Source organism: Mus caroli, unplaced genomic scaffold (genome assembly GCF_978045245.1).
Source record: "Mus caroli unplaced genomic scaffold, Mus_caroli_1 scaffold_2, whole genome shotgun sequence".
NCBI lineage: Eukaryota > Metazoa > Chordata > Mammalia > Rodentia > Muridae > Mus > Mus caroli.
The window spans coordinates 147,424,741-147,448,668 of NW_028227257.1; the positions used below are offsets into that span (position 1 = coordinate 147,424,741).

Here is a 23,928-nt window from a genome sequence, read left to right on the forward strand (position 1 = left end):
TGGGGACTTTTACCTGCTTCACTAAGGGTTTCATTAGGAAATTAACTGGTCGTCGCCCCCCCACCCCAGCTGGGTAATTAGGGAGCATTCAGTAATGGGCTTATTTGCAAAGATTTAGGAAGGGCTTAGGAAAAGTAAAAGAAAGGGAATAAACCCTACAGCATCCCAAAGTTCCTAACTCGGGAGAACTACTTCCACCTGAGGTCTGCAGGGATTCAGGCAGGGGGCCTGGAAGTAGAACAGCACTGTCCAAGCTGAGGCAAACACTGCAGCCAGTCCACAGGTCTGCAGCTGAGAGCACCCCAAAGAATCCTTCCATACCAAATCCTGCCTCCCACCCATTTGCTCCGAATCTCTTCCCATGGGCCACACCAAAGCCGGAAGACAAAGAAGTCCGCCCACATAGTCCCCCCCCATCACACAGCGCTGAGAGAGAGGAGATGGAGAGGATCTGAAGGAAGAGGCTGATCAAAGAGAGGCCTTCATGTCTCTCATCCTTCAAAGGTAGCAAGACGAAAAACACAGAGAGGAACAAAGACTTGAACATGTATAGCTTGATGTGGACATTAAACACCCCCACCCTGCAATCTCTATGTTTAACACAGAAATGTCTGCTCCCTTTGCATTACGCTAACTTGATCACAGGTAGCCGGGGGTGGGGGTGGGGGTGGGGGGTGGAGGCAGTGGCAGAGGATCAACCTCCAAAGTTGCAGAGACAACAAGATTGCAGACTGGAGTGTCCAGTTGGTGGTGGCAATAGTCATGGCTAAGGCAATGACTGGTAGCTTTAGTCCTCTATCCCGATTGTTGACTACACGATTACTAAGCTTGAACCCCAGTTTTCCCAAAGACTACGTGACCTACTCAACACCCCTTTAGAACATTCTTTCCCCAGTGACACCCATCTTGTTCCATGCAACTGGGAACTCCCATCATATGGATGTACACAAACTCCAACCCCAGGTCCTAGAAACAGAGGATGAGTGGGCAGTCACCCACAGTCTGTCATCTGTTCAAGCTACCTTGATCACTACTGAAGTGTGGCTATGAATTATCCCCAATGACACATACACTGAAGACATGGTCACTGATTCAATGCTAGATGTGAGTCTTAAGGGTTGAATCAGGGGAGAGGCTGACCCAACCAGTGGCTGAGTCACAATTAGATGGAAACATTGGGAAGTGGTAGAAAATGAGAGAAGGGGTCCAGATGGAGGATGAAGGCCAACAAAGTAACCTAGACAACTGTTATCCTATCCCACACTGCAGAGATGTCATCTACTACAGAGTCAGTGGGAAGCCAGTAATCCATGCTCAAGTGTAATGTACATAGTGACTTATTGATGTGTATATGTACGTGTGTGTGTGTGTGTGTGTGTGTGTGTGTGTGTGTGTGTGTGTGCCGGAAGAGAGTATCAGATCCCTTGGAGCTGGAGTCACAGGCATCTGTAAGCTCTTCAGTGTAATCCACTGGAGAGCTGGCTAAGTGGCTAAGAACACATATTGCTCTTACAGAGGACCAGAGTTCAGTTCCCAGCACCAGTGTCAGGCAGTTCACAACCACCTGCAGTTCCACTTTCAGAGGAATACTGTGCCTCTGGCCTCTGAGGGCATCTGCACTCACATGCACATAGCCACACACAAATACACACACACAAAGATACATAGTCTTTTTTTAAATGATTTTTTAAAAAATCTTAAAAAGAAAGCAAGTGAGCCGGGCGTGGTGGCATATGCCTTTAATCCCAGCACTCATGAGGCAGAGGCAGGCAGATTTCTGAGTTCCAGGCTACTCTGGTCTACAAAGTGAGTTCCAGGACAGCCAGGGCTACACATAGAAACCCTGTCTCAAAAAACCAAAAAAAAAAAAAAAAAAAAAAGCAAGTTTGAGATGTCAGATTTAACATCACAGACATCCTAACAGTCCTTATACTCAAATATTGAATCTTTTATCTTTGAATGACTGTGTATCTGAGCACATGTATGTGATATGGGGGTGGGGCACATGCACTTCTGTGCAAAAGTCATGCTCAAGTGTCATCCTCAGGTGCCATTTACATTTTGTTTTGTTGTTTTGTTTTGTTTTGTTTGTTTTAGAGTCTCTTTGCTTGGTCTAGAACTCATCAAGAAGGATAGGTTGACTAAGTTGACTAACCAGAAAACACCTGAAATATGCCTGTTTCTGCCTCTGCACTGGGATTACAAGCACGCATTGCCATACCTGGCTTTTTTTTTTTTTTTAACAGATTCTGGGGATCAACTCAAATCCTCATGCTTACATGAGAAGCCCTTTACCAGTTGTGATAATACGTTTAATTGTCAACTTGACACAATCTAGAATCACCATGAAAGACAGTATCAGAGGGAGATTGCTTAGATCAGAGTAAGGAGACCCGGCCCATTATGGGTGGCACCATTCCGTGGGACAAGGGTCCAAAACTGAGTAAGGATAGAGAAATGAAGCTGAACACAGGCAAGGGAGCAAGCAGGTGATATGCATGCAATCATTTCCCTCTACCCCTAACTGGATGCGCTGTAGCTAGCTTTGAAGTCCTGTTATCTTGACTTCCATAAAACAACGGACTGTAACTTGGAAATGTGGGCTACAGTGAACTTCTCATAGCCTTAAGCTGATTTCTGTCAGAGCATTTAATCACAGCAACAGAAGTGGAACTGAGCTTGTGGCAATATTCATCCAGTAGAATTTCAGAGTTGCTGTGGACCCATTGGTGTTCTGCACCAGCCCCTACATATCTTTCTCCTCCTTTTCTAACAAAAGCATTGGTTGGGCTTACCATATTGCTATTTTACCGCTATATGGGGGACTATATGGAGGGGTGGAGGGAGGAAGTGGACAACTTGCCTTTCTTGTTCACAGATCTTGGAACTCAGTTAAGGCACATCAAGACATACTGTGGATCAAGAGAACCCAGTCCTTGAGTCTTCCAGGCTTTTGAGGCTGAGGCTTTCAAGAGTTTTAGAGTCACACTGACGTGTTTTACATGGCTGTGGGAAACAATGATCCCCATGTCATAATGAGTGCTAGAGATTCAGAAGAGACAAATGAGACTGCTGATTTTACAGCCTTGCACAAAACATCAGCCTAGAGAAAAGGCAAATGTGGCCAGTGTGCCATTTGGTGCAGAAGAGTTAGGCTTTTGTATTCCTAATTGCATTTCTCTGCCCTGTCCTGAATTCCTCAGTGGCTAAGTTCTTTAGAGAGGTACAACCTTCCCAATGTCTGGTATTGACCCCTTCTTAGAGTCCTCTTCTTATTGAATCGGGATGCAAAGCCTTATCTAATGTATATCCTATTGCATGAGGTTCCCTCCTTTTCTGATATGTGGCTTCAGTCCTGTAACACAGTGCTACTGACTGTTCAACCCTAGACTGAAAGCCTCTAGACATGCAAGCAAGCACAAGAGGCCAGCTAGGGAAGATGGAGGTTTAGTGCCTTCTCCTCAGCTGTGATGTTCTAATGCTCTCTAAATGCACCTCATACTGAAATAGGCCATAATGATTACTTCTTACATACAGGAAGAACCCACACTGACATAACATGGAAGCTTCGGGTCAATTGATGTATTATTCTCAATAGGTCGATACAGTTACCTGTTCAAGACTGTTGTGAAAGGACCATGTCCCTTCTCCCTTTGAAAGTAGAATGCGCTTCCCCACCCTTTGATTTGGCCTTATCTTGGCTTGAATTGGACACTAAAATATTAGCAAAGAAAACACAAGAGAAGGCTTAAAGTGGCCTCTGACTGGTCAGGAGAACAGCTCCTGGGCTGGTGATGTCCCTTTAGGCTGGGTCTGTCTGAATGAATTCATTTGGAGTAGACCTGGCTCATCTGCAGAGAGAATATAAGCTCAGATGGTCACAGCTCAAGATATATAGAGATAGAGATGGAAGTGGAGGTGGATGTAGATATAGATGCATATGTGTATATATACACATGCATGCATATGTGTTTATATACATATATAAGCATATATACATATATGTACAACTATATATAATATATATGGTTGTAACTCAACTAGTAGTGTGCTTGCCTGGCATGCATGAACCCCTGGGTTCAATCCTCAGCACTGCATAGACTGGACATAATGATTCATGCCCTTAATGCCAGCACTCAGAACACAGAGGCAAGCATTTCAAGGTCATTTTCCTCTATGTAGCAAGTTCGAAGCCAGTCTGAAGACCTTGTCCAGAGATAAATGAACATATTCTTGTTGTCACCCACCACATTGGGGCTAACAACAGCTACCTGATAGACTTCCTTTTTTGTCTTTGTGGTCCTTTCATGGTGACCAGACAGACACACTGAGGCTCTCAGCTGAACAGCATAGATGTCCTTAAGTTTAACACTCTGGTGGAGCACGCTCCAAACCGCTTTAGAAGATGGCCATCCTTTTAAATCACATCCTTTAATATTTCTTCTGGCATCCACAGGTACCTATACAGAATTTTAATACTGTCAGGTATATCTTGAAAATAAGTACTTCAAGGCAGTAACTTCAAACTTCATTCAAACCCCATATGTGATCATTGTAAGACAATGAAAAGAGAACCTCCTTTGGGAAGCCTACACCCGTGCTCTAGGTATGTCTTACTTTCTTTTCAAGTGCCTCTCTGTCTCTTAAAGTCTGTCTTTAAAATGTCTTTTAATGAAGTACTCTGGGGCCAGTGAGATGAGTCTCCAAGTAAAGCCACCCAACTTGATGACCTGAGTTCAATCCCTGAGACCCTCACTGAAGAAGGAAACAAGCAGCTCTCATGATTTGTCCTCTGATCCCACCCCCACACCATGACACAGGCACTCATACACATAAACATGCAATAAATAAAGCAATAGTAAACAAAAAAAAAAAAATCATCCCCTTTTCTACCCAATTAAGACACTTGACTTCCAGCCAGGCGTGGTGGCGCACACCTTTAATCCCAGCATTCGGGAGGCAGAGGCAGGCAGATTTCTGAGTTCAAGGCCAGCCTGGTCTACAAGGTGAGTTCCAGGACACCAGAGCTATATAGAGAAACCCTGTCTCGGAAAAACAAACAAACAAACAAACAAACAAACAAAAAAGACACTTGACTTCCAGAAATGCCTCCAAGAATTTCCCCAGGAACTATTAATTAGGTCAGGGAGCAGCTGTGGTTCCTTGAACTTGGGGACTAACCTCTGCTGTCTGATGACTCAGACTTGGCCCAAACCATCTTGGTCATCTCATGATTAGCTCTGGTGGTACTGGATCAGGCATAGCCTGTGATCAACTTCTTGCCACAAATGGACAAAGAGAATGAACACATAGAGGTCACTGCAGGAGGATTAGGAGAAAGCATTTTGGAGTGTCGAGTTGAATAAACTCCTTAAATGATTCACCACTTTTTTCAAAAAGGACTAAGGCAGGCAAAGCAAGAAGACTGAGACGGACTGTAGCGTTCAGATGATGCCGAGCAGTTGCCCCAATTCATCACGGCTTTACCGTCAGATGTGTTGGGTTTTACTGTTTTGCTTCTTTGAGACAAGACCTCACTGCACAGTTCAGGTTGACCCAGAATTGCCTATGTCACCCAAGTCGGCTTAGCCTCCAATCCATCTCCATTTTTTTTTAAAGATTTATTTATTTATTATATGTAAGTTCACTGTAGCTGTCTTCAGACACTACAGAAGAGGGTGCTAGATCTCGTTACGGATGGTTGTGAGCCACCATGTGGTTGCTGGGATTTGAACTCTGGACCTTCGGAAGAGCAGTCGGGTGCTCTTACCCACTGAGCCATCTCACCAGCCCCCCATCTCCATTTTTTTTAAGATTTATTTACTTTATGTATAGGAGTGCTCTATCGGCTTGTATGCCTGCATGCAGAAGAAGACATCATATGGGTGGTTGTGAGCCACCATGTGGGTTCTGGGAAATGAACTCTGGACCTCTGGAAGAACAGCCAGTGCTCTTAACCTCTGAGGCATCTCTCAAACCCCAACCCCAGCCCCAACCCCAATATTTTCTTTTTTATATGCATGTGTATTTGTATGTGTGTTCATGCAGATGTGGTTGTGCTGGTCAAAGGAAAACCCCTAGTGCCAGCCACTCACTTCTTTTAGGCAGGTTCTCTGTTATTCTGAAACTCACTGATCCCTGCCTCCACAGCACTGGCATTAAAATCCTGCCACTACACCTGCTCTTTTTATATGGTTCTGGGAGTGAATTCAGGTCCTTAAGTTGCAATGCTTTGCAAAGAATTTACCAACTGAGCCATTCCCTTAATCCCCACGGCTTTTTCCCCTAGCAAGACGTTCCGCACCTGTTCCCAGTTCTGTGCTTCAGTATTTGTTTTCTTTCGTTTTGTTTCCCCGAACTTCTAAAAAAAAATTTTTTTTAATGTGTATGCGTGTTTTGCCTGCACACAAGTCTGGGTACTGTTTGCCTGCCTGGTGTTAGTGGAGGCAGGAAGAGGGAGACAGATAACCTGGAACTGGAGTTAGGGAGGCTGTGTGCCACCAGTTGAGTGCTTGAAATTGAACCCAGGTCCCCTGGAAGAGAAACGAGTAATCTTAACTATTGAGCCATTTTTCCAGCTCTCCAGAATTTCTTTGAATAATTCTCTCGGGGAGTCCCAACCTCCTCTCTGAATAGGGCTGAGTTCCAGAGCCCATCCAAGAAGTAGGCGCGCAAGCTGAGCGGTGGTGGCGCACGCCTTTAATCCCAGCACTTGGGAGGCAGAGGCAGGTGGATTTCTGAGTTCGAGGCCAGCCTGGTCTACAAAGTGAGCTCCAGGACAGCCAGGGCTATACAGAGAAACCCTGTCGCGAAAAAAAAAAAGAAAAAAGAAAGAAAAGAAAGAAAGTAAAAAAACCAAACCAACCAAACAAACAAACAAAAAAGAAGTAGGCGCACACCTGGGAAACTGACCTAAGACACAAATGTGTGTCTGGTCCAGCACCAACTATGGGGACACATCCTTGCAATCCTGATACTCAAATCCTGATACTCAGCAGGTGCAGGCACGAGTGGATTTAAGTCCAACTCGAGCTACAGAGTTCAAAGCCAACTTGAAATTTTATTACTTTTTTTTTTTTTGGTGGTGGTGGTGGGGTGAGCGTATAAATTGCAAGAGTCAGTCTTCCACTAAGGGTTCCAGAGCTACGAACTCGAAATCTCACTCTTCGAGACCATTGCGCAGACGCCAGTGCCCTGCGCGTGCTCTCCTGAAGACCGGCCCCGAAAGCACGCCTGGAGCATGCGCACATCCCAGCGTCGACGACACGCCTCCGGAAGCACTGGCAGTTTCGAGGGCGGGATCAGAAAGCGTATCCGAGGGGCGAGAGGCTCGGGCGGAAGTTGTCCCCGCGGTGGCGGCGGAGAATAAGGCCTTGGTACGGCAACGGGGACGCTCCGGTAGGCTGGAGCTACGGGCGCAGAGCCGTCTGAAGGTACTTAGGGTGGGGAGGCTGGGCGCTCGCGCGGGAGGTCGCGGTCGGGGTCACGAGTGGCCGCGACACGGGACACTGCTCTCCCTTCGACGGCGGTGATGCGGGACGGCGCGAGTGACTCCGAAGTCCCGGCACCCCGGCTTAGAGTCCTGCGGCCTCCCGGGCGACCTCTCGGCCAAGGTCACCCCGCGGCAGGTGCACCGCCGGCTGGAGCTCTTGGAGAATCCGCCCCCGGGGCGACCTCCGGGTCGAGCCACCCACGCACGAACCGACGCCGCGAAGGAGAACCTCGCTGCCCTGAGTTTCGCCTCTTTTGTCAGACCGTTGTCACCTGTTTTTGTCCTCACCTGGCCTCTTGTCAGCTGGAGTTTATACTTTGCATCTCTGGTGGTGACAACCTTTGGACTTTGTCTTTTCCTCTGTCTCCTCCCTTGCCTCAGTGTTTTTTGACTCTGCTTCTGTCACCTCGGGCCGCCCTCTGTTCAGGGCCGGAAAGTCACACTGACTTCTTGGTCATTTGTCTCTCTGTCTCTGTCTCTGTCTCTCTGTGTCTGTCTGTCTGTCTGTCTGTCTGTCTCTCTCTCTCTCTCTCTGCCAATGTTGTGTTCTTGTTTCTCTCCCTCCCAACTGAGTTTGTTTAGGCAGGGCGGGCCTTGCCTGGACCTCTGAGCCATGGAAGGTGACTCATGACCCTGTAAAACTCCCCTGGCCGGGCACCATTACCAGTGGCCCGATCACAGTCTGGTCTCAGTTCTGACAAGTGTCACCAAACCTAACAAAGTGTCAGGAGCTACTGCTTTCAAGGTGAAGGCCCATCTCAGGATCTAGGCAGTGGTTTGCACAGGTCTCCACAACTCTTTGCTCTTTCCAGAAACCCCAGGTGGCCTCCAGGGCTGTTTGGAGCTGCCCTGTTTAACCAGGCCAGCATTTACAGGCTTAGGAAGGACTAGACTTCCATCTGCCTCTGAGACCCTTAACTTGGCACAGTAGCAGAGTTCTAGGAGCAGTTTAGTGAAGAACTTAGAAACCTAATAGGAATTCATTCCCTGCTTGTTTCCAAAGTATTGTCTGAGACGGAGACACCATAGGGAGGAACACTGAAACTTTTGGAGTGGAGTGTATCTGGAATAGACAGGACATGAAACATAATTTATCAAGTGCCTGAGTCAAGTAGGCTGCCTCAGTGGATACAGAGTTTTTGGAAAGAAAGTTCTAGAAATGGTTTGTGCACAACAATGTGAATGCTACATAACTAACTGTGGTTTGCAACATTTAGTTGAATCCTTTGTAGCCATGCAAGCCAAGCCCTTCTCAGCAGCAGGTTCAGCTGATGTGGCATTACTTTCAATCTTGTGGCAGCAGTTTTCCCCTCCCTCCCTCCCCCTCTGGAGTCAGTGATCTACTGAGGGGCAGCTTGAGAAACACATTACCTTTGACATGCCAAGAGCTTGTAAAGCTGGAAAGATAACTCCTATTAGAGTAGAAAGTGGTCTGGTCTTTTTTCACAGGCTAGGCCTTTTTAGTTTTCTTGGATTTTTTTTTTTTTTTTTTGGCTTTGTTTGTTTGTTTCTGTTTTATAAAACTTAACCTGCCTTAAGGTCATTTCCCCAGCATTTGGTTTTTTATTTTGTTTGTTTGGTTGGTTTAGTTTGGTTTGGTTTGGTTTTTTGAGACAAGATCTCTCTATACAGACAGGCTGGCCTCAAACTCTGAGATGCTCTTGCCCCTACCACCTGAATGCTGGAATTAGAGGCTTTTGCTACACGTGCCTGGCTTCAAGCTTTGTAATATGCCTAACAGTTGACTTATTGTTGTGTTTCATTGACTCTTGATGCCATCAAGTGTTTTCTGTTCACCAAGAAAAGAAACAGTGCCTGGAGCAGAATTCATTCCCAGCACTGTGTTTCTTTATCCTAATTAAAAACACTTTGACTTAGAGGTTTAAAGAATAAAATCAGTGCACATTCTATTGGTCTTAAAATCGGAAAAACATAAACAAAGACCCATCAGTTAAAGTGCCCAGGAAAGGGATGGCTCTCCGAGACAATCCGAACCCTGCCCTTTGAATACTGTCAGCTTCAGAGTTGTAGCAGGTCCCTTAGTGCTGTAGAGGAGAGGAGAACTGTGGCAGACGGTCCCTTAGTGGTGTAGAGGAGAGGAGGAGAACTGTGGCAGACGGTCCCTTAGTGGTGTAGAGGAGAGGAGGAGAACTGTGGCAGACGGTCCCTTAGTTGCATCTATAGTTGTTCCAAGTGGAGTCATCCTTTGTGTCATCAGAAACATTCATCGTGCCAGGAGTGCTTCAGTCATGACCTCAGTAGCCACAGCTGTTAAAACTGCGACATACATCCTGTCTACTGTAGCCCATGGTGCTTCCACCTCCCAAGAGCTGGGTTTTCTGTATGGCTGCCAGCTCCAGCTGACCTTCTGAACTGTAAGGAGTTGAGTGCTCCTGCGGGGCTACTTAGCTATTAGCTCACCAGAACCCTCAGAGTGGGCCTCAAAATTCTTACAGACTTAGACAACTTGCTGCCTCGGTTTCTTTCCCTAGCAGAAGTCCCTCCCTTCCAGGGGTGTGACACATATCATTAACAGTACACTGAGGAAACTAAGTGTCCGTAGACTCAGACCTGCTGCTTTAAAGGCAGCAGGGCCTGACCAGAACACTCTGGCCCAGTGTTGAGGTTTTGGGGAAAGGGGCAAAAAATGGATGGACCACTGGAAGAACCGGTGGGAAATGGAGGCCGTCCTTGGAAGCAAATTACTTCAGGGAGCTTTCTCCAGGGTTTCCATGCCATTATGAAAGGTTTGGAGATCGAGGGGGAGAAGCACTGAGGCAGATTATTCTTTGGGGTAACATGTTCTAGAAGAGCGATGAACTGCACAGATAATGTAGACACTAGTGTGGCAGGGTCTGAGGAGAGCATGAGAACTGTGGCAGACAGTCCCTTAGTGATGGAGAGGAGAGGAGGAGAACTGTGGCAGACGGTCCCTTAGTGGTGTAGAGGAGTGGAGGAGGGATGGAAATTGACAAGTTTCTCTTTGGGTCTGTTTTTTGGCTCTGGAGTTGGTTGTTGCTGGGAGTAACGGATGAGTGGTCATGTGTAAGTAAGACCTTTAGGTAATCAATAAGTATCTTTCCTGGCCGGCCATTCCTGGGTTTGACCAAGCAGGAAGGCAAGAAGAATCTATAGAAGCACATCACTTTAGTTCAGGAAGCACATCACAGTTCAGCCAATGGTGCTGGGGGAGTGGTACTAAAGCCTGGCCCTGCTCACACTGCCCAGTTTGACAGCTAGGTTTGATCCCCAGCACCCAAGTGGTGGAAGAAGAGGACAAGCTGTCTTCTGACCTCCATGTGTGCCAGCTCCAGGGCTGGCACAACACAGGAACACAAGTTAAAGTGTAATAAAACTTTATTTAAAAATACTAGGGCTGGTGAGATGGCTCAGTGGGTAAGAGCACCCGACTGCTCTTCCGAAGGTCCAGAGTTCAAATCCCAGCAACCACATGGTGGCTCACAACCATCTGTAACCAGATCTGGCGCCCTCTCCTGGAGTGTCTGAAGACAGCTACAGTGTACTTACATATAATAAATAAATAAATCTTAAAAAAAAAAAAAAATACTACAGAAGCAAAAGCCAAGAGCTTCTAGAATGAGAGTTCCTAATTAAAAATTTTGCTTTGATAGAGTCATGCTGTGTAGCGCAGGCTGGCCCTTGAGTTCTGGGATTACTCTGACTAGCCAGGGAAGCACATGTGCACATAAGCTCCCCTTTTCTATAAGGTTTATTTTTATTTGCATATGTGAGTATGTGCATGTGTGCCGTGTGTGTTGGGTACCTGCGGAGGCCAGGGGGAGTTGGATCCCCTGGAGCTGGAGTTACAGGCAGTTGTCAGTCACCTGACACGGGTCCTGGGAACTGAACTCAGGTCCTCTGGAAAAACAGCAAGAACTCTTAACCAGTGAGCAATCTCAAACCCAGCACCTTAAGTTTTCAATGTGATTTTTTTCCTTTCAGAACTGAGTGTGATTTAATTTAAAGCAAGACTGAGAAATGCATTCTCTCTCTGTATCTATTCAGACTGCTCTTTGATGGCCATGGCATAAGGAACATTATCCTGGGAATACAGCTTTGCTCTTGGGTAAGCCACACATTTACGAGTAGTAATGTATTTTTAGGACTATATGTTGTAATAATTTCCTATCAGCAAAAGCAATGTAGTTTTTCAAGTTTTTTTTTAACTTAAAAACTTGTTTGTTTGTTTGTTTGTTTGTTTGTTTTTAATGTGGGGATGTTTTGCCCTCATGTGTACAACATATATGTGCCTGGTGCTCACAGAGGCCAGAAATTGGCATTAGATGTTCCACCTAGGACTGGAAATGATTGAGAGTTGTCAAGTAGGTGCTGGGAATTGAACCTGGGTCCTCTGAAAGAGCAGCCAGTGCTCCTAGCCATCCATTCTCTAACCCCTTGCCAAAGTTCAAATCAGATCAGATGATTCCTCCGTAGAAATGCTGTGTGTTTTAAGGCTTCTCACTAGAGTACTTCACATTAACAAGGCCCTTAATTTCAGACAGAAGTTTCTGCCAAATGAGTTTTTTTACTTAGAAAAGTATTGATTAGAGTGGGAGTTAAACTTCTGAGGCACCCCCATCTGCACCCCTGAGCAGGCCTTGCCTTGTGGGCTTCCGCTTACTCTCTGAACCCAGTGGGATGTTGAGGCTCTCGGGTGCAGGGTTACTGGCTGTTTTGTGGATGCAAGGCTGACTAACAAGAAGAATTTTGGTAGGCACAGGGTGTTGGTATTTTCTACATTTGTGCCAGACTTTAAATTTCCTAAAGCAACATTTACTGTACTTACATGTGCCTTCTACAGGAGCATGCAAATTACCATATGTTCCGATTAAAGACATCCCTGGAGGGTTTCAGTACAGGAGTTGGTAGGTCTGCCTCCCTGCTTCGTCACCGTCTCTGCTCTTTTGGGTGTTTAGTCCCTGTTGAGATGGTGTCTGAGATGTGATAGATAACTTTCTTAGCTGGAGAATAAACGGTGCCTGCTGCTCAGCTCATCTACCTGGCAGGGTGATGGAGGCAGTCCCGTTCAAGGGCGTCTTCAGTACAAGGCCCTTTGCCTTCTGCATTCTTTTGGTTTTGTTTTTAATTTTTATTACACTTTTATTTACTTTGTATGTGATGGGCCTGTGCCCACCACATGTGGAAGCAGAAGACAACTTGGGAAAGCCAGTTCTGCATCCACCATGTGGGTGGTCTCGGGGAATGAACTCAGCTGCACAGCAGGCTCCATTACTCACTGAGCCCTATCAACCAGCTCTTATCTTCCGCTTTAAAAAGCCATGTAATTGCAGCTGGGTGCTGGTGGTGCACATTTTTAATGCCAGAGGCAGGCAGATTTCTGAGTTCAAGGCCAGCCTGGTCAACAGAGTTCCAGGACTGCCAGGGCTGCACAGAGAAACCCTGGGGGGCAGGGAGTGGGGGAGGCATAAAGCTCCTATGAATGATGAATGAGTTGGAATTGGAGTAATTAGTTTAAAAGAAGTGTCGGGCAGCAGTGGTGCATGCTTTTTATCCCAGTACTTGGGAGGCAGAGGCAGGCAGATTTCTGAGTTCAAGGCCAGCCTGGTCTACAGAGTGAGTTCCAGGACAGCCAGGGCTACACAGAGAAACCCTGTCTCAAACCACCTCCTCCCCCGCCCCCCAAAAATTTGCTTGCTCATTGAAGTCTAATGTTGACAAATACCCTGAAGATTATTAATGGTTTGCTCATAATCTAAATTAGCTGGTGTGGTGGCACATGCCATATAATCTCATCACTCAAGAGTCTGAGGCAGAAGCCGGGCGTGGTGGCGCATGCCTTTAATCCCAGCACTCAGGAGGCAGAGGCAGGCGGATTTCTGAGTTCGAGGCCAGCCTGGTCTACAAAGTGAGTTCCAGGACAGCCAGGGCTACACAGAGAAACCCTGTCTCGAAAAACCACCACCAAAAAAAAAAAAAAAAAAAAAAAGAGTCTGAGGCAGGAGGATTGCCCCAAGTTTGAAGCTATCCTTAACAGCAGAATGAGACCTTGTTTCAAAGCCAGGATTATTTAAATAATTTGTGAGGCACTGGTGCTTACCTTCCTTTCTGCCTTACTGCACCCACCTTCAGACTCTGACTGGCCTGGATATTTGCTTTGATCTTAAGTCTCACCACTTCCTTGTAGATGACCTTAGGCAAATAGGTTGGCCTCTTGGTCTTGTCACAGTAACTATCAAAGGTTGTTGCAAGCAGGACCAAATGAGGTAGAGATTATAAAATGCTAGTGTGTAGAGTGTGGTACAGTGTCTGTGTGAAACATTTTATACACAAGCTGCTTCTGTGTCTGTGGACAGAGGAGTCTACCTGTCACAGATTGAAATGTTTAGGAAGGGCCAGAAAGGTGGTTCAGTGACTCAGAGTCACTGCCCAAGCACCCATGTTAGGTAGCTGCCTGGAACTCCAGCTCCTAGGATCTAGTACCAGCCTCTGGCCTCCAAGAGCACCTGCATTCACATGAACACATGGACACATAGTTTAAAGTACAGTCAACCTTGTTTAAAAGAAGGTAACTGTATTGCTCGTGTATGGACTTTCTTGCCATCCCCTATTCAGTGCAGTCTGACACTGCTTACACAGCCTGTCAAGAAGTATAAATGATCTTGAGATGGTTCAAAATATTCTTGGAGACAAGAGCAGGTGGCATGTGAATACACATCATTTTCTTCAGAGGCTTGAGTACCCGCAGATTTTTGATATTTGAGGATAGTCCTAGAACCAACTCCCACAGAGTGACAGTTGTGTTTGTGTGCATACTTGTATGTGTATTAATGATAACATCTTCCTAGTTACCCAGTGTTGCATTAACTTTTCCTAGGGAGATGCGAACAAACGTTTATTCATCCCAGATAGGGCACCAAGGACAGAGCAAAGTACGATTCCATCAAGGTCCAACTTGTCGAACCAGTGAGTGTATCGGGCTCCCTTACAGAGCGTGGGTGAGGGGCTGCTTACAGGACATGGGTAAGCTCCACTCCAGCATGGCCGGTGACCTCTAGGAAGCAGCCTTATAGAGTCCCCTCTCACCTCCTATAGTTCACTAGGGGAGTGAGGGCTGGGGCCATGAGGGAGAAATAGCTGAAGCCCCTTGCTGGTCTTGGACCCTCCCTAAATCATGTGCTAGGGAGTGTCAGCAGCTCCATTACCATAGTCCCCTTTGTCACTGTTGATAGCCATGGCACCCAGCCAAGGTATTTCCTACTCCAAAATGGTAGAACAGTGTACAGTACCCAATCACAAACCTTCACAGTTGGCACTGGCAGTGGGTGTGGTGGCCTACACCTGTAATCCAGCACTCAGGATGCTGATGTGGGGAATGGAGAATGTGAGCCTTTCAAAAGCTGAGCAAATGTTTTCAAAAAGAAAACAACTGGACATTGGCACCTCAGTTTATCTTGCATTATTCCATAAAATAATTTAATAAAAACAATTCATGGGCTGGAGATGAAGCCTAAGGATGCTTGCCTAACTTGTGTGAAGCCCTGGGCTTAGCCCCTATTATCTTAAACCCATTTAGCATTCAGGCGTCTTTTTTAGTATATTCGCATATTTAGGCATATCCTTCTCCTCAACTGAATTGTAGAATTTCTGATCTCCCTACTAGATACTCAGTTCTTTTTCAGGCTGGTGTGGGGTTGAGACAGGGTTTCTCTGTCCTAGAATTTGCTTTATAGACCAGGCTAGCCTCAAATCACAGAGATCTGCCTACATCTGCCTCTGCTGGGACTAAAGGTGTGTGTGGGCCATCATGGCTGGTGAGACACTCAGTTGTTACCCATGCCCTGCTTTTGTCTACTCTAGCTTCTGACAGCCACTGATGCACTGGGTGTGTGTTTTGAACTCTGTTGTTGTGGTATGTTAGAGATGTGGACTTCTGAGTTAGCTCTCCTCTCCCCCCCCACACCCCCTTCCTACACTCTCATTCTCTTCTGCCCTGTCCCGCCCTCCTCCTCCCTTGTCCTCTCCCCACCCCACCCCCTGTCTCTTCCTCCTTCATTCTCTTGTTCTTTATTATGCCAATTGTAAAACCCAGAGCTTGCCGCAGTCTGGACCAGCAGCTTTCTTTGCCCTGGTTTCTCCCCAGGGTTCCCTGCCCTCCTGGTTACCCTGTGCCGCCTTCTTGCCAGGTAATATTTTAGATAGACGTGCTGCAGTTTTATAGTTGTTCCTTGACACACACTTATATTGTTTAATAGTTTCTGCTTGGGGCCTTTTATATGATACTGATAATGACGTATGAGCTTTAGTGTGGACATTATGTGTTTGTGTCTCTTCTGTTGAGTATGCTCAAGAGTAGAATTGCTGGTCTGTATCCTTGTCTGTCTGAGAAACTCCCTGCTCCCTTTCTGCAGCTTTTATACGACCCATGCCTACCAGCATGTGTATAGGGTTCTGTTCCCCACAGGACACCACTGACAGTTGTTAACATCTCATGTTTTTCGTGCCATCTTAGTGGGTGAGGAAAGGGTCCCTTGTAGTTTTCCTTGGTTTATGGGCAGGGGGAGGTGTGCTGGGCTTGGAGCCAGGTGTCTCACACATGGAGGCAGGCAGGCGACACTCTGCTGTTTCTGTGCACTGGTCATGAGGGTCTCGCTCTATGGAGAAATGCCTTTTGGATTCTGTCTGTTCTTCTCACCCACCTGGCTTTGTATGCACTCAGTTCTGGTTATAGTAATATGATACGCAAATACTGAATTGTGTGGTCTCTCTATTTTTTTATTTCTTTTCTTGATGGTACCACTATGGCTCCCCCCCCCCCAATTCTGTAAATCCCATCACTGTTTTCCAGACACACTATTCTTATTTCTCAGACCTAGACTATATTTGATGAGGTTCATCAAGAGGCTTCCTCTTGCCTTAGTCCAACAACACATTCACCTCCCAGCACCTAATCTGAGATACTTGGTGCTGCCTCAGCCCTCATGTTTAATGCTGAGAGTCAGTATGTAGTATCATTTCATTCTGTTGCTGTGACAAAATCCTGTCTAAATGTCATGTGGGAAGAAAGCTTACACTATCAGGTCACACCCCAGCCAGGAAGGGAACACAGGGCAGGAACTGTGGAAAACTGCTTGTGCTTATTGGGTAACTCTTACTGGCTCTACAGGCTTACGATCTTGTAATTACTTACACAGCCAAAGACTTTTTGCGGGATGCTGCCACCCTACAGTAGGCCAGGCCCTCCACAGCAATTAGTAACCCAGGCACTTCCCCACAGCCACAGGCCAGTCTGATTCAGGTATCTCCTCTCAGATGGGTCTGGGCTGCAGAGACAACAAAACCTAACTAGGACACCGCCTCTAGCAGACAGATGAGCTGTTACTGCTTCTCTGACACAGATGTACTGCTCTGCCAGGATTGCCAGGGGCAGGAAGTTCAGTTGCTGGTCAGGAGTATCTGATATCTTAAAGCCTGTGGCTCGCAGCTCAGGATCTTAGAGCTCAGCTCATTTTTTTGTATCACTTGGATAACTTTAGTAAATGCATGTTATGTGAGAAGAATGCCAGCCTGTCTTGATGTCTGGTGCCTAAAACTTTATAGTGGCAGGACCCACATGCAATCCCACCCTGGCTTCTCAAGGTGTTTCAGTCTTTGCCTTGAATGGCACGCTGGAGCATTTGTCTCCTCTGCCGGGTATAACCCCTTAAGAACGATAATCTCCTTCCTCACCCACACTTTGCATGCAGCTGCTTTCTTGGCTTTTAGTGAATCTTGGAACTGATTTTCTTTTTAGCCAATTGAAACAGCATCTGTTTAAACTTCTGAGTGTGTTTACAAGTTCAGAAATAAAGTATGGAGGAAGGCCACATGCATCCATCCTGAGAAACAGGGTCCATTACCACCTTGATACAACTAAACAAGCATGGCCTATCTCATACTTACTTTTGATACAACTAAACAAGCATGACCTATCTCATACTTACTTTTGATACAACTAAACAAGCATGGCCTATCTCATACTTACTTTTGATACAACTAAACAAGCATGGCCTATCTCATACTTACTTTTGCCCTGTGTGCTGGGATATGTGATCTTCAGTTCGCTGTTGGTTATTCAAGGCATTCTCACTATGAACCAAGTGGGCCTCAAACTCAGTCCTACCTAGGCTTCCATGCTGGCCTTACAGGTGTACCCTCTATGCCCAACTTTGAATTAACTGTGAGTTAATGCATTAACTACAGCAGCATTGTAGAACCAACACTGTAGCCATCCAACAGGGGTTCCAGCTTCCTTTAGCATACTTTGTCTTCTTGATGAGAGAATTTTAAGGCAATCCAGGAAGCTCAAGGAACCTTTTACTAGAATGGGTGAGAACAGGACAGGTAGACAAAGTCTTAGGAGCCAGGCATGGTGGTGCACACCTTTAATCCCAGCACTTGGGAGGCAGAGGCAGGTGGATTTCTGAGTTCGAGGCCAGCCTGGTCTACAGAGTGAGTTCCAGGACATCCAGGGCTACACAGAGAAAACCTGTATTTAAAAAAAAAAAAAGGTCTTGGGAGCTGCTGGAGAGAAGGTGATGAATAAGAAAGGAAGAGGAAGAAAGCTGGGGCTCTGGGCAATTGAGCTTTGCCTTTAGGCAGGTGTTGGTGAGACCAGAAGGTAGAAAAGTAGGCGGGCTGCTTGAAATTCTGTGAGCTACAATGAGGGAGGACCTTTGTGCTGTGTATATTGTCTCAATAAAGGGTAATTATTCTTCCCATCTCCTTAGCATATCTTAAAGTATATCCGCTTCCCTGCACTGGTGATCTCCTGGCAAACCGGTTAGATTGACGATTAAAAGAAGAGACAGTAGAATATGTAATGTTTAGAATGTCTTGTCTCCACCCATGGCCTGGGTTTTATACTGTTTTAATCTAGAGGTAGTAACTAAGCTCTGCTGCCTCCACCCTCTCCTCTTTCTTATGGTGAGGGAGGGGCACTTGAGATGCTTCCCTATCTTAAAGTCCAGAGTCGATCTTGAAGGGTGTCTGTCTCCAAGTAGCAAATTCTGCCATCACAGAACAGCTATTGTGATACTGCACTCTAGCTTCTTTGAGCATTGTTCTTGTCCTTTCCAAACCCGTGTTGTACAGTGGAGAGAGCTACCTAGAGGCTGTCCATCCCGAGTTTTCACAGACGCCTGTCCACCATGCAGATTCTCAGTCAGCTTCCCATGTACAGGCTAGGCACCTAAACAGCTTTATGCTCTGTTATTATGCAATGTTTTGCGATATATAAAACCATAAAGTAATGCTTTGTCCAGAAAAGCTTGGTTTTGTCTAAACATTATTAATGACTGGCCCAGCTGCTAGTCTCCTTGGAGGAGGCAGGGTGATAGAAAACCCCCCGAGGCCTTTGGAGTTAACTGACCTGGTTTTATCTCTACTTAGTTAAAACAAGCTTTTAACTTTAGGGAAGCTTGAAATAACTGAATGTAAGAACAGTAAGCTCTGCATTTGCAGAATAATTGGAAAGACTAAGGGAGGGGGCTGCTCTGGAGCTCAGAGGCAGACACTCACCTGGTGCAAAGCCCTGGGAGAAGGGTAGGAAAGGGAGAGGCCTGGTGGTGAACTCCTTTAGTCCCAGCACCTAGGAGGCAGAGGCAGGTGGATTTGACGCCAGCCTGGTCTACAGAGCTTCAGGTTAGCCGGGACTACAGGGGATGAGTAGGGAAAGGAGAGAGAGTGATGTGCCAGACTTGTTAAGAGCAAGTGATTTTGCTGGAGAGATGGCTCAGCAGTTAAGAGCACTGACTGCTCTTCCAGAGGTCTTGAGTTCAATTCCCAGAAACCACAAGGTGGCTCACAACCATCTGTAATGAGAGCAGATGCCCTCTTTCAGTGTCTGAAGACAGCTACAGTGTACTTAGATATAATAAATAAATCTTTAAAAAAAAAAAAAAACTGGGCGGTGTTGGTGCGCACCTTTAATCCCAGCTCTTGGGAGGCAGAGGCCGGTGGATTTCTGAGTTCGAGGACAGCCTGGTCTAGAAAGTGAGTTCTAGGACAGCCAGGGCTACACAGAGAAACCCTGTCTCAAAAAAAACAAAAAAAAAAAAAGAACCAAGTGACTGTTAAAAACACCTCAGTTTTTTCACTTGTCATCTTTCCTGTCTCTCAAGCATGACTTCTGAGGGACTGAAGGATGATGCAAGTGTTATAAGGAAGATTTCTAAGAACTACTGTAGGCGATGGCTCAGTTGGTGAACTGCCCAGCAAACATGAGGACCAGAGTTCACTCCCCAGCACTCACAAACAGCTACAGTGGGGTATGTGCTTGCAGTCCCAGCACTGGAGGGCAGACAGGGGGAATCTTTTAGAACTTGATGGCTAGCCAGCCTGGAGGTTGTCTTAAATTCACAAGTGGAAGCCCCTGAGAAACAGATTAAAGCTGATCTCTGGCCAGCCTGCACATTGAGTCCTACCTCCACACGCTCACATTAAAAAATAATCATAAACTAACATCTGTAAAGAACAATAGCTTTTGATCTTTGAGTTGTCTGGCTCTTTATATGTTACTTAGAAAGCTTGGTATTTATTGATGATTGGTTTATAGTATTAGATCAAGGTGATACATGGCAATGATAGATGGTGCTCATGTGTGCACTCGTGTGGTAGCCAGCAATTGATAGATACCAAGTGTCTTGGGTCATTCTCACCTGCAGTCTGAGCCTTCCCTCACTTGCCCAGGAGCTCACCCATTAGCCAGTCCTGCCAGCTAGCTCTCTGCCAGAATCAGGCAGGCCACCACACTCACTTAGCATTTACATAGCTGCTGGGGATCTGAACTCCCGGCCTCATACTTTGCAGAGGAGTACTTTTCCCCTCTGAGTCATCTCCCCAGCCCTTGTTCTAGGTGTTTCTGTGGATTTTAATGCACTTCAGAGTTGGGGGCACTAGCAGGACTTCCAAGACACAGGAGCCAGTCCTATGTAGAACTGTCTCATGCAGTGTCCACCAGATGCGCCGTCCAGCAGCAGCACAGGCAGTGCTTACTGTTTTCTATGTCTAGTAGCGGGGACAGTAGCAACTTCCTAGTAGGTCTATAAGTCCTTGAGCAGTATAGAAACAACCAGATGGAAAACCTCGCTTTGCTCATGTCCGGAGTTCTCAAGGAGCTAATCTCCAAGAGTGACCTGCACCGCTCAGCAGCAGTGTTTCCTAGTGCTGAAAGACTAGGCCTATCACTTTCCCTATCACAAGCCTATCACTGCAGCACCGTCTTCCTCTGTTTTTCCTGAACTCAAGTCCATGGCCACCTTTTGTGTCTGTACATGTGTACATGTGCAAGCTTGTGTGTGGAAGCCATAGGTCATCCTTTTGTCCTCTGCTTTATTTTTTGAACGTGAAGCTAACTAGACTGTCTAGACTGGCTGGTCAAGAGCTGCTCTGAGGGGACCCTCCTGTCTTCATCCCAAACGAAGCATTAGGGATTGCAGCCATTAGATGCCATACTCATCCTTTTACCTGGGCCCTGGGGTACCAAGCACTTGTCCCGTTCTTATGGGACTGTGACCTGCTTCATTCCTGTCAAAGAACCTTAGCATGGGCATTTCTGTCTTCCCACAAGTCAGTTCTTTTTTTTTTCCCCTATTCTTTTGGAGTGTACATGGAGGTGGAGCTTAGAGAGCCATACATGCTAAGCATACAATCTTCCCCAGCCCCCCCTCCCCCCCCACATACACACAGTGCTGTTGTTCCTTCCTCTAGTTTTGGTAAATGTGGAGAGGCCAGGGATGATAGTTGAGTTATTTTGATAAGATTCATGTTTGTTTTAATTAGTAGTAGTTTGTTTTGCTGAGAGAATTTATATGCTTGGAGATATATTCACTGTAGATTCTGTCTCCTCACAGACAGGGCCAAATGGAGAGTTGCTGTGTGTGTGTGTGGGGGGGTGCACTTACTCTGGGGACCCTCAACTCCTACAGGCTGATCTCAGGGGACTGCTGCTCATGGATGAGTGCTCAGAGATGAGGGGACTTGATGGAGCTTGGGGACTTGTCTTGGTGTTTTCAGTGCTGGGCGAGGGGGCAGATGGGCTTCTTGGAGGCTGGGGTTAGTACTAACTTTCCTTCTCTTGCAGCACTAAACAAGATTGGTGATGAAATGGAGCCTGGAACGAACTCTTTTCAAGTAGAGTTTCCAGATTTTTCCAGCACCATTCTGCAGAAACTAAACCAGCAGCGCCAGCAAGGACAGTTATGTGATGTCTCCATTGTTGTCCAAGGCCACATTTTCCAGGCACACAAAGCCGTTCTTGCCGCCAGTTCACCCTACTTTTGTGACCAAGTACTCCTGAAAAACAGTAGGAGAATTGTTTTGCCCGATGTGATGAACCCAAGAGTGTTTGAGAACATTCTTTTATTTAGCTACACAGGACGCCTTGTCATGCCTGCTCCAGAAATTGTTAGTTACTTAACTGCGGCCAGCTTCCTCCAGATGTGGCATGTGGTGGACAAGTGCACCGAGGTTCTGGAGGGAAACCCCACGGTCCTGTGTCAGAAGCTGAACCACGGCAGTGACCACCAGTCTCCCAGTAGCAGTAACTACAACGGCCTGGTGGAGAGCTTTGAGCTGGGCTCTGGGGGCCACACTGATTTCCCCAAAGCCCAGGAACTGAGAGATGGAGAGAATGAAGAGGAGAGCACCAAAGACGAGCTGTCATCTCAGGTCACCGAGCATGAGTATTTGCCCAGTAACTCGTCTACTGAGCACGACCGACTGAGCACAGAGATGGCCAGCCAGGACGGGGAGGAGGGGACCAATGACAGTACTGAGTTCCACTACACCCGGCCTCTGTATAGCAAGCCCAGCATCATGGCTCATAGGCGCTGGATCCACGTGAAGCCTGAGCGCTTGGAACAGGCATGGGATGGCATGGATGTTCACGCTGCCTACGATGAGCACCAGGTCACTGAGTCTGTCAATACCATGCAGACAGATCACTCTGCCCAGCCTTCGGGAGCAGAGGAGGAGTTCCAAATTGTGGAAAAGAAAGTGGAAGTAGAGTTTGACGAGCAAGCAGAAGGCAGCAGCTATGATGAACAGGTGGACTTCTATGGCTCCTCCATGGAAGAGTTCTCTGGAGAAAAGTTGGGTGGGAATCTAATTGGACACAAACAGGAGGCTGCCCTTGCCGCAGGCTACAGCGAGAATATTGAAATGGCAATGGGGATAAAAGAAGAGGCGTCCCACTTAGGATTCTCGGCCACCGACAAGCTGTATCCTTGTCAGTGTGGGAAAAGTTTCACGCACAAAAGTCAGCGAGATCGACACATGAGCATGCACCTCGGTCTTCGCCCGTATGGCTGTAGTGTCTGTGGTAAGAAATTCAAAATGAAGCACCATCTCGTGGGCCACATGAAAATTCATACAGGCATAAAGCCCTACGAGTGTAATATCTGTGCAAAGAGGTTTATGTGGAGGGACAGTTTCCACAGGCATGTGACTTCTTGTACCAAGTCCTATGAAGCTGCAAAGGCTGAGCAGAATACAACTGAGGCTAACTAAAAATAGGGTCTGGCCCTTGAGTGGCATGCATAAAAATAAACTATGGTAATTAATGCAAATCTGGGCACAGATGATGCGTGCCACTTGCTATTATGAGAGAGGCTTAAAAAAAAAAAAAAGAAAGATATTTCTGAAAGACCAGCTCTAAGTAGGCCAATTAAAAGATTTAATTTCTCAAATCTGTATGTTCTCATCCTGGCCTAAATGGTTGATGGGGCTAAGTTCACCCAGTGCCCAGCTGGCAAGACAGCCCTTCCAGTCAGCAGTGGCTAAGGCAGGGGGCTGGGTGGCAGAATCTAACCCAATCCTGCCCAGGTGACAGCGGCCGGCTATCACTGTTGTCCTGAGGTCTTGTTGCATTTTGTTCTCTCCTGGTAGCTACAGGGCTTCTGGGCTTTGCTTTGGTAGCTGCATCACTGGATGCTGCTCCCCTCAAGGCTACAGCAAGGACTCCTGGGCTGAGCTGTGAGCAGAGCTCTTTTTTGTCTACTTTCATACGTTCTTAAGGTTCTAGCTAAAGCCGTGGTGATGTTAGGCGGAGCTTCAGAGTCCGAAGCAGGAGACACTGTCACCATGCTGCAGACTCTGGATAAGGCACGATTTTATGTTTAATTCTACTTGGTTAAGTCTATGGGTGCCAGAGATAGGTGTTTCTAGTTGGTGTGTTGTCCTACACTTCCCTCATTTAATGGCAGGAGATGACCAGTTTGCAGTGTCACATGACAGTGCTGGCTAGCAGTGACCTGTGGCTCCCCTGCCTTAGATCATGGTGCTTCCCAAAAGGGCAGCCAGGGACCACAGCTCCTGAGACTAAGCCAGAATGTGTGGCTAAGGGTTCCCCGTGAATAAGACGTTCCCAAACTCAGTGAGTGAGAGGCAGCAACTTATACACAGAAGGCTTGAGAGAG

At 46.7% G+C, this 23,928-nt stretch overlaps 1 protein-coding gene across 5 annotated transcripts; it reads left to right on the forward strand.

The window, feature by feature from the left end:
* The first annotated feature begins 7,278 nt into the window (after positions 1–7,278).
* On the forward strand, positions 7,279–23,150 carry Zbtb43 (zinc finger and BTB domain containing 43). 5 transcript variants are annotated; one of them, XM_029474208.2, is made up of 4 exons: positions 7,279–7,433; positions 11,456–11,579; positions 14,349–14,437; positions 21,594–23,150. In XM_029474208.2, exons 3-4 carry the CDS (start codon positions 14,353–14,355, stop codon positions 23,018–23,020), a joined length of 1,512 nt encoding a protein of 503 aa, XP_029330068.1. In that variant the 5' UTR covers positions 7,279–7,433; positions 11,456–11,579; positions 14,349–14,352; the 3' UTR covers positions 23,021–23,150. The 5 variants fall into 5 exon arrangements, with proteins under 5 accessions (XP_029330068.1, XP_021006812.1, XP_029330070.1 ...); XM_021151153.3 differs by having other exon boundaries at positions 11,519–11,579; XM_021151161.3 differs by lacking the exon at positions 14,349–14,437 and having other exon boundaries at positions 7,281–7,433.
* Positions 23,151–23,928: the final 778 nt, after the last annotated feature.

Excerpts from the sequence above, each read along its gene's own strand:
- Zbtb43 (XM_029474208.2), top strand. The coding sequence starts at position 14,353 with ATGCGAACAAACGTTTATTCATCCCAGATAGGGCACCAAGGACAGAGC. Across the intron at positions 14,438-21,593 it reads AGGTCCAACTTGTCGAACCA|CACTAAACAAGATTGGTGAT; the intron begins GTGAGTGTATCG and ends CTTCTCTTGCAG.